This window comes from Dryas octopetala, chromosome 7 (genome assembly GCF_963921425.1).
Source record: "Dryas octopetala chromosome 7, drDryOcto1.1, whole genome shotgun sequence".
Classification (NCBI taxonomy): domain Eukaryota; kingdom Viridiplantae; phylum Streptophyta; class Magnoliopsida; order Rosales; family Rosaceae; genus Dryas; species Dryas octopetala.
Window position 1 is genome coordinate 1,965,967 of NC_141372.1, and position 18,455 is coordinate 1,984,421.

Genomic DNA, 18,455 nt, shown 5'->3' on the forward strand with positions numbered 1-18,455 from the left:
AATAACAATTACATGCATGGTGTGATCGATATGGATGAGCCTAAATTAAGGGAGGAAAAGATATTTTAATTAATTTTAAGTAGTAGAACTGTTTAATTAACACTATGGAAGGTAGGTAGGTAAGGGAGCTATATATAGCTAGCTAGGGGTTAAGTACTCATTTGAAGGTTGAGAGTATTAAGCTGCATAGTCCATTCTTCGCCACTTGGCCTTCCAAGGGTGAACTCTAGATTAAGGTACATATCATGACGATCCAAAGATGACAAGGAGCTACAATCCAACCTCTCCTTCATGCTCTCTCCACACACATGATGCCGGGCTGAATCCTCCTGCTCTTCCACCTATTTAATAGAAATTCAAATTAATAAAACTATATTTTATATCATACATTATAACAATTAAGCACAATATATGATACATGCATGGTTAATTTGATCTATAAAATTTTATAATTAAGATATATACCTTGCTACCATTTGATGACGGGGAATATTGAGAATAAGTCAAAGTATTGCTGCCATTCGTCTCCACTGAACAAGGCCACGAACCTCTGCTATATATTACAAATTAATTAGCATTTAATATATTGGTCAGAAACTTCAACAATTAATATATTACATATCAACCACAAAATTAAATCCCCTTAATTATTTGTGGTAGCTTTGATGGTAGGAAAAAGTGTTTAATTGTCAGGCTCGATCAACAAAACATTTCATATCAATAATGCTCATTTAGCAGAAGGAAATTTGAACTGAAACTGGTGAGTTGAAGAAGGTAGAAAACAATTCATCCGTTCACAACTGCTTGTAGATGTATCATGTATGTTTATTTACGAAAGTAGAGGACTTAAATTGGGTAAGCAGGAGTAGTACGTACGGTAACATTATTGCTCACTGCCATACATAATGGAGTCAACAAAACCCATCCATTTGGCCAACACATAATATTAGACATATATGCCTAGCATTCCTGTCACCTAGCTACCTAGCTATGATCTGAGGTATTAATTAATTTCTTGGTTGTGACTGATTTGTACTAAACATCTATAACCGTTGGATTACAACGTACAACATTGAGATTTGTAGTGATGAACTTTTCCCTTGACTTTTTGGGACACATTGGGATCAATACACTCACAATCCAACGGATGTGATGAGATCGACTTCGTTCCCTTTGTTATAAATTTATAATAAAGGGCAGACGTAATATGCCTTCATGCCACGCACCAGTACAAGTGCTGAACCCATACATATAATACGAACCCTAATTAAGCCGTATGTTCATCAAAATCAATGTGCTTTGAAACTTCCAGTAATAAATGCTCTACACCGTTAACAAAGACAGACACCATGTTAGACCAAAAAAAAAGTCCATCTCCAAGGCACTACTTGTGAATATTCGTGCATGGATATATGTTTGCATATAATTTAATGCAAGCTTCTAGTATTTAAGTAATTCCAGCAATTACTCGATCGCTGTTTTTATTATTATCCATTTTGCAGAGAGGAACAAAACAAAATTAGAGAAGAGAGTCTCAAAGTACTAGACACTTAGACAGTATTCAGTACCTGTTGGATTGTTGTAGTACTGTTGGAGGTGGACTAGCCTTCTGATGATCACCAGATAATATTGATCCATTGGTATTTGGTTGAACGGTATTATGCCCTTGGTTTTGGATCAGACCCATATCTGTGTGCCCTTCATGACCTGCAACATTTATCATAGGTAGATTCTGGCTTTATCAGACACCCAGAAAATAATTCATTTCACATGGCATGGACTGATGATCAGTCTAGTACTCTCAACATATAAATATGCATTAATTTTGTTTTAGTGTTGGGGCTACACACAGTGGATCAAATGATGGAGGATGTCCCACTAAGATTTCACCCCAAGCTCCCAAACAAAGAGAATAATGGAAGATGAATAATGTAAATGGGGTCCTTGAGAATTTTGAGAGAGAGGAGGGATCCAAAATCCAATTACCTGTTCCTTTGTCAGTGCTCTTCACTGTTCTATACATCTGCATGAACACCCAACACAAAAAAAGTAATCAAAAATGAGAAAATGAGAAAAAGGAAAAACTCGGTCCACATTGCTAAGATTACCCCTCTAGATGCCTTTTTGTCCTTACCCATTGTTCTTTACCCCCCACTACAAATGAATCATATCAATATATACTAATTGTAAACACAGAATATGCTAAAAAGTACAATATTGACAACTCTCAAAATTACAAATGTATAACCATCATTCATAATTTCATATGTTTAAAAAAGCAAATTAAGAAGATTAATTGAACACAGTAAGCTAGTAAGCCCCACCTGCAAGTGACTCTTCACGTGAGCAAGGGTTAGATCCTTCACATTCATCAACTCTAAAACAGATTTTGGCGTTGCTCCTGTGACATTTAAATAGAAATTAATATATGCAACTTTATTAATAAGAAAGAGCAAAGAAAAGCTCGAAGGAGTTGTGTATACTACTTTCATGGCCGCCAAGAAGCTGGACTGCATGAACGAAATGAGCGTGGAGGGTTGTAGTCCACCGCATTCTAGGAGCTCGGATGCTTCTTTTCACACTACCAATGGTTCGCGCGTTTCGCTTGAAATCGCGGCCATAGATTTGAGGGTGGTGGTGGTGGAGGTGATGATTATGATGATGATGATTACTGACCAAGTTTCGGCGAAGTTGTTGGTGAATGGGTGGAGGAGGACTGGTATTGTCTTTCATTTCAAACCCTAAACTCAACTTGGGCTCAGCTGAAGCAGCAAGATTATTATTGTAAGCAGCCCTGTCTAGGTGGTAGAAGCCATTCTCATGACTCAAATCGCTGCCACTGCTACCGGAATCGGTGGTTGAGCTCCTATCACTGTAAAGCACCTTTCTCGCTGTTAATCCATCATATCCCAGTAGTTCCTTAGCTTGATGATGATCATATTGTGGAGCTGATGGTGGGCTGATCTGTAAAGAGAGATCGGGCAACAAGGGTGGTGATGATGTAGTAGTACTAGTACTTGTCATCATTATAGGGTTTGAGCTGAGGATATATGGTATGAGAGAGATCGATCTACCCAAAAGAGAAAAGTAAGGAAGAAAATGGAGTGAAGGGTTCTGAGCTTTAGCTGTGATTATATCATGAGTGGGTTATGATTTGCATTGGGGTTGAGAAAGTGAGAGATGGATATAATTAAAGAAGGGGGTGGGGGCGTTGAAGCCGGAGATAGGCTTTTTTGAGTAGGATGGGCTCTAAATATGTAGAAAGGTGAAGTAATACATTTATAGCAGAGCAGAGCAGAAAGCAATTAAACCACTAGTCAGCTGATAGATTAGAGAGCAAAAAGAAATAGAAAGTAAGAGAGTTTTTTTGGGATGAAGGTTTGAAGGAAAAGTTAGTGAAAAGGGGAAGTTGTGTATTTAAGAGTGCAGAAGGATCAGAAACACATCTTTCCCCACAGAGCTAGAGATTGACAGAGAGAGAGAGAGAGAGTCTTTTTTTTGTAGGGAGTGAAAAGGAGGTGCCGGGATATAATGGAGGTTTTTGCAGGTGCAGGGAATGGTTGGAATTCGAGAAAACAAAAGGGGCACTGTTCAATGGAATATCGGAATCGGAATGGGTCTTTCTTTCTCTCACTCTCTCTCTCTCTCTCTCTCTCTCCCTCTCTAGCTAGCTAAGCTACGTTGATGGATTGCGACCCATTTAAATACCCTACTCTTTTTGTTACTATGATAAGATATTATTCTGATTAAATAATTTTAACATGTACATATATTTTCCTTCAATTAGAATATTTCCATTTTACTGCCAGGCCCCTCCCTCCCTCGGACTCTGCCCTTATTCGTTTTCTTTCTTACTGACGTGGCATACACATCCGTTTCCAACTTTCTATTTTATGCTACTCTAGTAATTTCAGGCAATTTGCAAAGAAACCCTAGCTAATTTCGTACCTTGTATTTAATTTATTTAGAGAAATATCAGTACCCATTTACATAGTTGCATGTATGATGTATCAACAGTATCATAACTCATAAGAAGTAAAAAATGGTTAATATATATGCAATAGTAACTTCGGATGTATGATAAATTTCCAGCTGATATAATTAATGAAAGTACTTGATTAATAATTTCAGTCCAGTTAAACACTTAAACCGACTAGCTATTTATTAATTGCTAGCTGATCTAGCTAATGCAAGTGTGTCTCATTGTATTTGAACCAGTTTTTATACGGAGCAACTCATTCTCTGGTCTAGCCATATAGTCGCTGGTCCAAGTGGGCAATACCAGTTTGTGCATCATAATTGAGCTGTACACGTGCGAAGCCCAAGCAAAAATATTATAGTTAATTAAGCTAAGCTAGCTAGGAATATTGGATTTACAAATTAATTTAGAACTATATATATAATTAGGGGTGGGTTCGGTCCGGTTACCGAACCGAGAACCCCAAACCGGCAACCGACCGGACCCCCCTCGGTTGCCCCTTTTGGTTACCGAGACCGGAACCGAAATGCCGGTAAACCGGCACTCGGTTGGACCGGCATTTCGGGTCGGCTCAGCTCGGTATGGCCATTGACCGGCTTGAGTTAAGAGAGAGAGAGGGAGAAGAGCAAGGGAACAGAGAGATGCCATCGGAGGTCGAACTGGGTGCATGGCTTCGATTCGCCGCCTTGGGGAGTCGTCGGCGTGAGGGAAAGGTACCAAAATGACCGGCTCGATGAGAGGAATGAGTTCTGGGTGGTGGGAAGTCGCGAAGCCGTCGGAGCACAGAGATCGCCGGCAAAGGGCTCGGCTCTGCCCCAACTCAGGTTGCCGCGATCCTTGCCTTTCTGGAAAATCAAAACACATGGGCAAAGAGAGGAGGGAGAGGCGAGCATTTCGGAGGTGGTCTCGCCTCCATTAGCCGCCGGACGACAGTGTATCGCCGATCAAAGGCACGGCGAGAGAGAGAGCGTGACGTCGGGGAGAGAGAAAGTGAAAGTCAGAAATGAGAGAGAAAGGGGGAGTTGGCAGGAGAGAGAAGAGATGATTAAAAACTAAAAATAAAATGTTTTAAAAATTCATTAAAAATTTAGACAATAGGATATTTTGGGTTTAGGGTTTAGGGTATTTTGGGGTTTGGGTGGGGTTTAGGGTTTGGACTTTGGGGTTTAGAGTTTTTACTTTGTATTACATATGTTTTATAATTTATATAAAACATTTATATAATGCATTTCTAAACCCTAAACATTTATATAGACTATAGTTATTAGTTATAGACTATTATCATCTTATACCATACTAAACATTTTTATAGACTATAGTTATTAGTTATATACCAACTATAAATTATTGAATTATTATCAATTATAGTCTTAGGGTATATGGTATATAGGATATAATAAGCCTTATAATGTATATGATTTAAAAATTTTAAAATACATAATAGGGTTTAGGATTTAGGGTATGAGATATAGGAATAGGATATAGAGTTTAGTATTTAGTTTATAGTTATATGATATAAATTGTTTAGAATATGGTATAATATTAGTTTAGGGTATTTGTAATTAGTTTTTATATAGAAATGTATTATATAAATTAAAAAACATATAAATTATTAATTATGGGGTTTAGGGTATAGAAAGGGTTTAGGGTTTAGGGTTTATAAATTTATATATTTTTTATATAAATTATAGAAATTTATATAAATGTATTATAGAAAGGTATTTTAGGGTATAGAAATGTATAAAAATGTAATATTTAAATTAAATGTTATATATACTCGGTTCGGTTCGGTAAACCAACGGTTTTAAGATCTGAAAACCGGAACCGGAACCGAACATACCGATTCGGTTGGCAAACCGAGATCTCGGTACGGTTTCTCTCCGGTATGGTTATTTTCGGTATCGGTTGAAGCGATTTCGGGTACGGTCTCGATTTTTCGATCAAACTAACCCAGCTCTATATATAATTTTTTATATATATACGAAGGAGAGATGATGAGGGAGGGAATATATACGAAGAAGGAGCTACTCTGAAGCATTAAGCAAGTGTCAGAGTGGCTGGGGTGTCCGGCGACACCAGGGTCGCAGACCCACATGCCCCTCTCAACTCTCACCATTCAACCTTTTTTTGTGTGAAGATTTTCAGCCCACGCGCTCCCCATCCCTTCAATCAACGCTCAAGGAACAGCGCGTGCCATAGAGAGAGCGCGTTGAATGAAGTGGATGCTGATTCGCTGAGGGTAAAATTCAACGGCTAGTATTTGTCTGATCCACAGTCTTCGATCGTCCCCAATATTCCCTCTCCGTGTCCAAGTATTCCTTGGCCAAACCTACCTGTCGAGCCCCACCCGCGCGTGGAAACCCACGAATTAATAAACCTAAAAAAAATAATAAGGGAGGGAAGGACCATATTCCTCGGCGTCAACATGGGTTCAAGTCACGTGACATATGGACGTGACCCTGTTTAGACAATAGGCTCTTTCTTTGTTCTCTTCTATTGGTCTTATTATGTATGCACCCACCCTCAATTTGTTTAATTCATCAGATGATAGGATCGATCACCATATTAATATTAATAATATCATGCTCTCAATACTCAAACCCCCATGACTTTGGGTATTTAATTAGTAGAATTGATTTGTTTATAAATGGTGATTACATCTTACAGAAACAACAAGATGACTAGAAAACGTTAATATATGAATGATTTGTTAATAGTTATCGAAGCCATGGTCAGCGCCTGATGCGCTCTAGATTCTCCGGGAAATGGAAACTTTGTATTTCTTCTCATACTTTATTATTAGGACTATTAGACACCTTCAACCCTCCTATATTCCCTCCCTCCTCGATCCTCATCATTCCTCATCTTAAGTTTGTTGGATTATTGAATAATAACTTAATTTAATTAATTGCAGGCTTTGCAGCAGAGGGTAATATCCGGTCAACATCTCTCTCTCTCTCTCTCACTTGCAATGCAAGATTATGTTGTCAAATGCTTGGGCCTATATTCCATATATATTCCATGTGTTTGTCTCATAACACCACCTCCTACGTACTCTAACTCATCTCCGTCCTATTTTAATCAATCTTCTTTCTTTATTTGTATACCTGGCTTTTAAATGTCTTTCCTGACAAGGACCCCATTTGGGTCCACCTCAAAACAATATACATAAATCACTACAACTTAATTCATGTGACATGTGCCACCAACCCTAACAATATATATATATATATATATATATATATACATACCCTCCGGCCCTTAATTGACTGTACAGATAACAGATTATATTTTGCATTGCGTTTCCTGAATTTTCTTTTTCTTTTTCTTTTCGATCCCTATTTTTTTAGGGGCACCAGTTGTCCAAGTTGGGCATAATCCATGACAATCCTTTAGACAAGTGACCAATAAACTACAAGCAATCCCCTTAGCTAAGCGATGCATGCGTTATTGAGTTTATTCTTGCATTTTATTGATTAGTGCCCGGTTTAGTCCAGTCCAAGTTAGAACTGACATAAATTATATAGTTTACCAAAACATACATATGTGCATGGTCTTGTATAAATATTTTGCTTCAGTTTTACTCTTTAATATGCTTCTCAAGTGAATTATTATATACATATATTTTCTAATTTTTATCTCTTCAAGTCTATATCACGTACGTGCAATAGATCGACCAATAGTATGCGTGACACACTAAACCAAATAGGAGTCCAGTCTACTATACTTAGATTTCATAACTTTGCAACAGATCTTCAAACTTAATAGGGTTAATGTGGGTTCATCTTTGAGGTCATTCTTTGCATTAATAGGGTCAATATTGACAGCGGCATAAGATCTCTAGCCAAATGATTGTACCATAAAGGAAAACACGAGGCCAATCAGCCTTTAGGTAAACCCCAACCAGCTAGCACTAAATAAATCTTTTTAATTTATTAATTACCAGTGATTTAATAACTGTCCTTGCTTTTAGAAACAATTTATTAACTAACTAGAATTAAAGTAAAGCCTGAAGTAATCAGAAGAAATAATTTTATATGGAATTAATAATGAGAAGAATATTAGTTTCTTCATGGCGATTCGCGAGATTAGGAAACAGCCATACAAGCATGTGTTGCTTTGAGATTTGAGTAAATATCATCTCACCTTCTGTCGTCCTTCTCCTTCTCTTCCTTTGAGTATCAATAAAACGACAAAAAAGAAAGGATGGAATCACCGAAATCAACGCCGTTTAGGCTGACGTGCGCCATGACAATTACATCATTTCTCATATAATGAATTAAAATTACGGACTGTGTAATGAATTAAAGAAGGAATAAACATGCCCGGCATGCATCATCTTAATCTTAATTAGGCCTGGCTTGAAATTGTTGTTGGATGATAATTTTTAATCACCCACAACACAACAGTTTTGATGTTTGGTAAAAAAATAAAAAAAGTGCTTTGTCTCACAATTCTCAACTCCTCACAACAAAAATAGAAAGCAAGTTTGTAGGTACTTTTGAAAACTGCGATGAATCACAACAATAAAAATTTTATTTTACTTATAATACTCTCATTTTATAAATTATAAATAGCCACATCAGTTTTAAATTACGATTTATCAAACACCTTCATACTGTTTTTTGTATACACAACACTTTTGAAAATATAGTTTATCAAACACTCCGCTGCTTTACTTCACAGCTGCTTTACTTCACAACTATTTTTTCTCGTAACAATCCCAAACTAAACCCTGATGAGATAATGAGAAAGAAATATAATTAATTCCCAATTTGTTTGTGTGATACAAGAAGACTATTCATTTTTGTTATCAAGGCCTTGTAAGATGCTCTGCTGAAAAAGGGCAAGGTACTCATTCTCCAACAATAAGATCATAATGAGATAATGAGTAAGAAACTAACAATAATGCAGTCAAACTCACACATAAAAAGGTTCCAGGTTTTCAAACAAAAAGAGTAAAGCTAGCTAGAGAAACAGAGGTGAAAGTGAAGTCAATTTACTTATAGAGAGAGAGAGAGAGGGAGCAAAATAAAACAGGAATTGAGTGAGGTCAGACCCTACGCAAAACCTTGAAACTTGAGACCCTTCTATATATTTTAAAATTGGTGGGTTCATACCTTCACCCTCGATGGTAGTTAGTCAATCCATGCACACATAATTAGAGGTGCATCCTCATGAATCATGATCTACTTAGATTAGGTCTAGTCATATTTTGTATCGCGTTTGATAATACTTTAAATTATGTTTGTATTATGTCCTACTTGATTGTATGTTGAATTCAAACCTAATATGAAAATACTCGTGCTCAAGCTGTACTTTAATTGAACTTTATTTTTACTTAGTTATGATATGTCATAAAGTTTAGCTTAATTACTATGGTGTTAGATATTTAGTCAAGTTAATACTAATTGGGGGTTGTTTTGTTTGAGGAACTGAATAATGATAGTACCAATCTCAAATACCTTTAGTCAAGCAAAATCTTTTTCCATTCCGTCAATTTCAAAAGCCTTTGATTCAAATTTTTCGAAACCTACTTTTCCAATATCATTTTCTATTCCACTTCCCCAAGTTGTGTTAGCCTGTGATTCTGCTCATTCTCTCCAATCTAGTAGTCCCATTTTCAATTATGAAGCGTTGATGGCTTTCCACTGAACCTTTAGTTGTATATGGCAATCATAGGAATCCATCCCAATCACTTAAAATCCTCACACCTCTCTTCTCTCTTTTTGAATTAAATAAACTTGTTGTTTGCTTCGAAAAGTCCTTTTGAGTATTCCCGTGACTCTCTCTCTCTCTCTCTCTCTCTCTCTCTCTCTCTCTCTCTCTCTCTCTCTCTCTCTCTCTCTCTCATTTATAGTTGTCCTCGATCTGGACACTGGACCACACAAATTAATCAAATTTCTATACAATATATATTTTACATAATTATTAATTTGTTCCAAAGCTCAAAGCACGTACCCTTATATAAATTTTTCCTTCTTTTTACGTACTCTTTGATCTTTCTAACACTGATAGATAGGAATTAATTAGGATGCCCCATTTATGCTGGCGATTGTCCTTCTCCTCAATCCTCATCACGAATAGCATATTATAGGAAAACTAAACCTTAAATGTCAACATCCATCCAACAAACATATATCCACATTTCTTTTTCATAAGGAATAATATAAATCTGGACTCACCAGAGATGAAATATATTGATCATTAATACTATCAGCAATAATTTGAATTTTATATATAAATCATAGGTGAAGAAGACATCAAGAGTAGAAGAGGCAAAGGTCACTGTCCTTGTTTATCTAGCTACAGTGTTCTAGCCAGAAATTCCATGGTCAAGGATTACTAGAATGGCATATATATTTATTATACAAAATAGATAAATATATATATATATAAAGAGCAAAATAGAACCAAGTGTATGGTAATTTTAGAAAGAAAACAAGTAGAAGCTTTCAAATAAGAAATTCAAGGCATATGTGATCTAAGAAGATTACATCCAAGTGTGAAATGTGGCCTGCAACTATTTTTTCTTTCTTTTTCTTTTTTTTTGTACCATATTGTAAGAGAAATTATTCTGTATAACCGTTATATTGACACATGGTATAGCTAGTCTATTTGTTATAATATGAGTAGATGTTATTAATACTATACCCTACTAATATGAACATATCGTTCAATAATACTCTTACACGTTAGATTGGTGATACCACGTGCCGGTATATCGGTTATACCGTATAATTTTTCCATATTGTAATGGTGGGGTGGGCCATGTGTGGTCAGGGAGAAGTGGTGAACAGTAAAGGCCATGGCAAATAAAACAGCCCTGGAATCTGCTTAATTTCTTGTAAAACATCAAACTCTAGCTCAAACCAAATATATATGCATTCCACTCGGCAACTTCTTGTGTTTGCATTATTTGATAACTGATATCATTTGATAAGAAGATAATTAAACTTTTGCCCATGATATTTGTTTATGAGAGCTTTTTTTTGTGTTATAAGGAAGAATCAGAAATTTCTATATTGTGTTGGAAATATTTGTTTACCAATAATGACAAGGTAATAATATTATGTTGTCATCTAGTAAATCTAGATCGTTGATTAAACTAACACTTAATTGAATACAAATTGAAAATTTAACAACATGAGATTCTGTGTGGGAGGAGAATATTATGGTGGTCAAAGCCTCATAACAGCCAGCAGTCGATTCCTTTTTTATTTTTTTTATAGGTCCAGTTACTGGTCTTATTTGTGAATGAGGCCCAAAATAAAAGAGGGTCCGGGTCAAGTTGAGTAAAGCCCACATCCCAGCGATGGCTGCTCAAGTCCCCCAATTCTAGTTTAGATCGCAGTGCGTGTGCGTCTCCGAGTCTGAGACTGACTGGAGTCTGAGAGCGAAGCGAGGAGGATGACGGTGTTTCACTTCTTCAACTGTGCGATTCTCACGTTCGGCCCTCACGCCGTCTACTACTCCGCCACGCCCCTGTATGCTCTTTTATTCTCTCTGTTTTTTTTTTGGTGTGGATCTGCTCTGATGCTCTCATAACTCATATCCAATTCACTTCATCTTCTTCCCAAACTAAACCCTAACTCAATTATACAATTTAATTAATAATTATATATGTGTGTGTGTGTAGATCGGAGTATGATACACTTGGTACCTCTGTTAAAGCAGCTCTTGTGTATCTGGGAACGGCTTTAGTGAAGGTTGGTATTCGTAGTTAATTACAAAGTCATGCCCTAGAAAATCATATTATAATCGTTTTCATTTTGTGCCAATGAGGCAATTTCTTCCAGTTCCAGCAATGGCTGCTGATGTTTTTTTTTTTAAAATCTATGTCTGCAGCTTGTGTGTCTGGCCACTTTTCTTAAGGTCTCTGACAATGAAAGCTTCGATCCATATCAGGTATTTCTCTCTTTGATTTCAATATCTGGATGCAATTGCACATGTTTGTAATAGAAGCTCAATTGTACTTTGGCTAATTTTGCATTTGAAAGAATACTTTTTTTTTTTTTTTTTCATGGATTGTGGCTGTGAGTGTAAATGTGTAACCAACAAATTGTCAATGTTTTCAGGAATTTTTGAAAGCTCTGATTGGTTTTATAGATGTTGCTGGTCTTTACTTTGCTTTGACCCAGTTGACTCACCGAAATATCTCTCAAAATCATAAATTTCAAGCAGTGGGACTTGGTGAGTAATACTTGATAAAGTCCAAAATAAAACAAAAAGGAAAAAGATCACTTGCTTTTCCTTTGATTCTAGAACAATTTTGGAGCATTTCTGCTTCCTTAATAGTGTAGTGTATTTTGTGGCATGATTGACATCTTCTTATTCTCTGTTGCCAGGATGGGCTTTCGCTGATTCTGTTCTGCATAGATTGGCACCTCTGTGGGTGGGTGCTAGAGGACTAGAATTTACCTGGGATTACATTCTTCAAGGCCTTGAAGCAAATGCCAATCTGGTATAAATTTGTCTTGGTTTGAGATTCCAAAGTTCATGGAATAATTTGTGTTGGTCAAATTAGACCATGGACACAATGACACGTATCTCAGTTTTTTAATTTTGGATTTTGAAGTAGATTTGACTCCCTCTGTTAAGTAGTTTATGGTTCTCTCTTTATTCAGGTCTTGAGCATATCCCTTGCTGCATTGGGGTCTTTGATGTGGCTTCGGAAAAACAAGCCTAAGACGCTGATTCCTATAATATACACATGTGCTGGAATTGTAGCAACCATGCCATCTATCATAAGGTCTGCTCCTATACTTACCTTAATTCTGCCAATACTAGAAAGTAGAAACATTCTGTGCATTTAACATTTATCCGTTGATACTCCCCCTACGAATTCTGATCCTATCGTCTTCATTCCTTTTCAATTTCTGATGAGTAGGACCGGTCCTGTTCAAGTGTAAGAACTGGAATGGACTTTTTAAAGTTTTCTTTACCTGTCTTAACAGATTCTCTGTTTTGCAGCTATCTGAGGCGAGGCCTGGGGTGGCACTTTCCGGAGGTGGTAGGATTTGAACTCTTTACTTCTCTGGTGATGGCCTTCATTAGTTGGCAGCTCTTTGCTGCATGCCAGAGACCCTCTGCCTGAAGCAATCAATCATTACCCCTGACACTGGGCTTTTCAGTCAGCAATGCTGTCAAGGATCAGAGTGCACCTCCATTCTCAGTTCCTTAGTATGGATGACTATTGTGTTGTTTCATTGTTTATCTAATTTTGATCAGCGGACCCTCCCTGACATTTCAAACTTACAGAGTTCAGTGTAATATTATATCAGTTTCTAGTTTCTACTGGTGAACCCACCAGGATTTTGGATGAAAGTTTAGATAAGTAGGATATCTCATATTTGAAATTTTATGAATTTTCTGACGCTAACAACTTAACATAAATGTTACTTATGCAATGTTGTTCTACTGACTGATCTGACCATCTAATTCTCTTTATTTTTTTAACGGTATAGAGCCTAGATTTCTATGTAATGTACAAGGGGCCCTTATTTGCACGAGGCAAGAGCATTTTTCCCAGCACTGATGAAGAAAGCAACCATAAGCTACAAAACAGAGTTGCATAAGTCACTTATGTTTTATTACTGTCACAGACCCTTGCAGGTATCAAGGTATGTGATGGAACATTTCGTTTGCTGAGCAAAATAATGCTCAGAGAAACAGGGGCGAGGGGAGAGAAATCACAACAGCGTAAAGCCTGTAGATAATCACATTAAGCAAAGGAGTTATCATACAACCCAGATTACTAGAGCAGATAGACAGTGGACAGCAACGATTCAAAACAAAAATTTAAGACCAAATTACATGTACCGCAATGTTCAGCCACCATACTAAATTATATAAACTCAACTGAATTCAAATTAGGTCTGAGAATGAGACATAACATCATTCTTTAACACGCAGGGTTAATCACCATCAGGACGACTGTCGCGTCTAAAAATATAAACTCGCACTAGAGTTGGCTTGACAAACTCAAAACCGACGGTGTCCCCAACTGAAATCTGGTTTGCTCTATGACATTTCGCCCAGCCTTTTGTCATGAGCAAACGACCATCTTGTGCACGAAAGAGCGTAGCATTCCATGCCTTCTTCAATGGATCTAGAAGCGTCAGGGTCTTCTTGCCCAAAAGACCTTCAGCTCTGGCTACCTTTAATGGAATTGGCTGCAATCAAAATATGGAAAAGGTTATCGGAAACACAATTGACTTAAAAATAAAAATGGGTGACCAAATACTCACAATCTGATACAGTCTGCAGTTCTTCAAAGTTACTTCAAAACATGAATTCTCCGATTTGAAAGAGAGGGCTCCAGTTGATGTTCCTTTTACACGATAAGTTGTAGGTCTCTTTCCAGCCATGACAGCATCCTCTATACAATGCCACATTGAATCAAGATTTAAAAAGAGTGAAACAAGTTGTTTTATTGTGTAAAACAGAACATATACAACTTACCACTTGTTCTGTGAGCATCAGAAGAACTGCCACTCCTGCTCTTGGCTTTTTCTAAGTCCTTCTCGCAGCAAGCTTTATTATAGATGTTGACATCAAAGTTCGATTTCCCTTCATAACGGAAGATCAGAAAATCCTTCTCTTGTAGAAAATGATCCTTCACAAAACTCTCCCAACCATTATCAAAGTACAACCAGCCATTCTCTCCCTCTTCCAATTCCACAGCCCAAGATTTTCCACTATGGCCTCTAAGAACACATTTGTTAAGTGGACGTCCCATGAATCTCTCAACAAACGAAGGAGGAATATGCTACAAAATTTAATAGCTTCTAAGAACATTAATATCCTTAAAACCAAGCAAGTCTCAAATTGTGTTAAATCATAATATTGATACATAGGAAACAATAAAACACTTGGAAATCATTCTAGTGCCAGTGGTCATTGACTCTTTGAGAAGAGGGGGTGAGAGCATGTAGCAAATTTGTTCTAAGTTCCATAACCAGTCAAAGAATCCATGATATTGCAGTCATTTTGAAGCAAGAGTCATTATGTATTTATCGACAGTATTTCCACAAACATATTTACTAAAAGAGCAACAAAGCATTAGGCCAAAAAGTAGTGGACTCAAACATGAAAAAGGTATATAACCTTCGATAAAATTGATTAAACTTGATGAATCCATGCAAAAAATTGAAATCTAAAATCTTATCTGAATGATTAAAAATTGAGTAACCAAGAAAACGGGCCACTGTACACTCATGACTGAAGTAATTGAACTTGAAACACACAAAAAAAAAAAACAAAAAAAAATAAAAAAAGGACAGGATGTTACTAGATGTTGGGAGAAGTCACCAAGTAGGAACTTGAAAAATGCTGGTTTCTCTGGTGAACGCTTTAGCTTCCTAGCCATTTGAACCTGAGTCAAGAGTTCAGTGGATGATTCTCAGGGCAATGCCATAATATTATACTTTGGAAAGAAAAACAAAAAAACAAAGTTGGTCCAGGAAAATGAATAAAGTGAAGAAAAATATATTGTACATGCCAACAACCATTCATTGACCAAGAAAAATGTTTTGAGTATGTCCAAAAGGATGTACACACAATGACACAAAAACAAAGAGAGACCCAGCTGTGAAATCACAAGAACATCAAACAACACACAACAACACTACAAAAGACAGATGCATAAACATGAACACGAGCACACAAACAAAAAAAAAAAAACCAAGAAATCAATGAACTGAAGGCATATTGTACACCAACAACTATTGACCAAAATAAATACTTGAGCGTGTTCAAGAGGGTGAATACACAATGACACAAAAACAAGGATCTAGCTCCTCTGCCTTTACAAGATGTGCAGTTAGTTGCTGCATTTTTACTACAAAACTTACTATATGTTCCATTTTATTCTTTTAGTTCAATCTTTTCCCTTTCATGTTCCTTTTCCAAACCGTGAACAAGTTAACGAACCATCATCAACTCACTACAAAACCCGCAAATCAATAGCCATGACAAGCAGACATATAAAACCACTGGTAAGCAGTGTCACCTATATATACTCATTTTCACAAAAACATATATGAACGCCATTTCAGTTTTGGAATCTTGATTTTGGTATGTACAATATAACAAATGAGAGTTTCTTTCTTGAGTTATTTCAACATCGATTGCTATATTAAAAAAAAAATTGTAAAAGCATATGAAAAACAAAAAGAGACCATGTGTGAAATCAGTGATGGCTCAAGGAATTAGCAAAAGCAGGGCCAAGCAAAATATCGAAAAAAATCCCAACAATTTGTGACAGTGTTTTCTATTAAGTTTTTTTTTTTTTTTTTTATATAAAGAATTTAAAAAAAAAAAAAAACAAGTAATATAGCAATTTAGTAAACGAATTAAAAAACGATCTTTTCAGACATTAACTATCAGATGGCGCTAAATACAAATTTAAATCAAATAAGAAAAAAAGTTAAATAAAAAACCCATAAGATTAAGCTAAAACAAATAAAAATCCAGATTCACACAAACCCAAAGACACGTTTGGGATTCTGAAAGAGGGTGTGGACAGGCCATTGATGCACACACCATGAGAGAAGAAAGCTTACTGAATACTGAGAGTCAGGGAAGGTTGATGGCTTCAGCAGTTGAGCTTTCTTCTTTGTTTGTAATACAGTCTACGTACAGTTCTTCAAAGTTACTTCAAAACGTGAATTCTCCATAAGCTTAAGATAATGTGAGTAGCTTAGCTTACTCAGAGTCAGGGAAAGATTTATGGCTTGAGCTCTTCTTCTTTGTTTTGTGTTTGAGTGAAAGGCTAGTGTTCAGACCAAAAAAAAAAGAAAGGCTAGTTTTGTTCTCCCCTGTTTGGTTCTCACGCTCTCCTTGTTGCACAAGTTTTGCAGAAGTTGTACATTTTGGTTGACTCCTTTTGACTAGTGTCCTGTGTGGTCTTTGTTTACTGAGTTAGATGCCATGCCGTTTCACATGAGCTCTGGATGCCTGTTTGCTTTCTCTGTTTGTGCTCCTGCACTCTGCTGTTAATGTTGTACCAGCTTCTGTCCTCTGTTCTGGTGTAAGTTGATCTCTTGTTTGTTTTATTCTAGCTACTGTTCTTACGGTATCTGAAAACGACAGCTTCAATCCATATCAATTATTTTTTTGTCTTTACCTTCAGTTGTAATGTATATCTTCATATACATGAATAAAGGGATAGGATCATGACACACATAATTTGACAAATACTTTAACAATGTTTTTAAGCCTTTGAATCTTAAGATCTAATGATCTAAAATAAAATTAGTGTATACTCATTAAATGACATGACATTTAATTATGATGTGACGACCTCTATAGATCTTAGATGTCATGTCATTTAATGAATACACACTAGTTTTATTTTAGATTATTGAATCTTCTAAAATTTAAAAGCTAAAAAATATTGTTAAAATATTTGTCAAATTATGTGTGACATGATACTATCCCATACATAAATTTTCACATTTCAATATCAATATGCAACTTTGACATGTTTGTAAATAAATTATCCATTGTAAGTTGGCTAGTTTTGCAATTAAAATAATACATTTCCTTTTCTCATGGATTGTGGCTGTGAGTGTAAGTGTGTAACCAACAATGTTAATACCATTTTTTTTTTTGCTTTCAGGAATGGTTGAAAGCTCTGATTGGTTTTATAGACGTTGCTGGCCTGTACTGAGAAAACCCCAATTGCGTGGCGACTGTCATTGAAGACCCAAGCCCTAGCTGCTCTGACTGGTGTTGGAGGTGATTTCGGCGGCATTCAAGTTCCTTGGAGTAAGTGTAACGAGCTTCTTCCCTAATATTTTGCTGCAGCTTGTACTATCTTTGACTTCTTTTTGACATCTTTTTCAATAAAAGTCATAATGAGATGCCTTCTCCCAACTACTTTGCATTTGATTTCACTATTCTGTGCAACCTGCGCTGTGCTGCCAATGGTGTGTACTTTATTGCCTCCCCTCTTCTGGTGTAAGTTCTGCTGTCTTCCTTTGTTGGTTTTGTTTGTTCACTGTGTGCATGCACTTTGAATAAAGTGCATTTCTCTGCATTTTGAAAAATCATGGCCACTGTTATAATCTAATGGCTTCCAGTGGGCCACGTTAGCGCAAGTTTTTAATTTCTCAAACGCCTTTTATTATGATATATGAATTAATGTCAGCTATGATAAGAAAAGCAATATGAAATTTATTAGAGATGACATTACATCATCAGGGTATCGCAGCAGAACCCATTAATTTTTTTGTTTTGATGAAATATATGACTTGGGTGTTTTATTTTGTAGTGTTCTAAAGTACTTGGGATGGTAAAGTTTCTTCCTTGAGTTTCAATATTTTTCCATTCAAGGTTATCACTGTTTAGAGCTAAGAAAGAAGAGAGGACTAAACTAGGAGAGGACACGAAACAGATGCTGGTCCAAAACGATGAGTTTGTGAAAATAAAAAACTTTTGTTGATGTGGAATAATTACTGCCGTTTGATTA

The 18,455-nt window shown here is 36.4% G+C and overlaps 3 protein-coding genes across 3 annotated transcripts; 1 reads left to right on the forward strand and 2 right to left on the reverse strand.

The window, feature by feature from the left end:
- Positions 1-45: 45 nt before the first annotated feature.
- On the reverse strand, positions 46-3,648 carry ATS (Homeodomain-like superfamily protein). Its single transcript, XM_086251040.1, has 6 exons — positions 2,487-3,648; positions 2,325-2,401; positions 1,987-2,023; positions 1,569-1,707; positions 466-550; positions 46-341 (listed from the first exon to the last, which is right to left on the reverse strand). Exons 1-6 carry the CDS (start codon positions 3,025-3,027, stop codon positions 150-152), a joined length of 1,071 nt encoding a protein of 356 aa, XP_086107166.1. The 5' UTR covers positions 3,028-3,648; the 3' UTR covers positions 46-149.
- Positions 3,649-11,307: 7,659 nt separating this feature from the next.
- LOC147278316 (seven transmembrane domain protein) lies at positions 11,308-13,274 on the forward strand. The gene is made up of 7 exons (XM_086251457.1): positions 11,308-11,466; positions 11,619-11,688; positions 11,828-11,887; positions 12,058-12,172; positions 12,328-12,443; positions 12,607-12,731; positions 12,953-13,274. Exons 1-7 carry the CDS (start codon positions 11,390-11,392, stop codon positions 13,074-13,076), a joined length of 687 nt encoding a protein of 228 aa, XP_086107583.1. The 5' UTR covers positions 11,308-11,389; the 3' UTR covers positions 13,077-13,274.
- A 622-nt stretch (positions 13,275-13,896) lies between these two features.
- On the reverse strand, positions 13,897-16,654 carry LOC147278317 (B3 domain-containing protein REM5-like). Its single transcript, XM_086250141.1, has 5 exons — positions 16,546-16,654; positions 15,273-15,356; positions 14,444-14,750; positions 14,230-14,360; positions 13,897-14,154 (listed from the first exon to the last, which is right to left on the reverse strand). The coding sequence occupies exons 2-5, from the start codon at positions 15,348-15,350 to the stop codon at positions 13,897-13,899; spliced, it is 774 nt and encodes a 257-aa protein (XP_086106267.1). The 5' UTR covers positions 15,351-15,356; positions 16,546-16,654.
- Between the last annotated feature and the right edge of the window lie 1,801 nt (positions 16,655-18,455).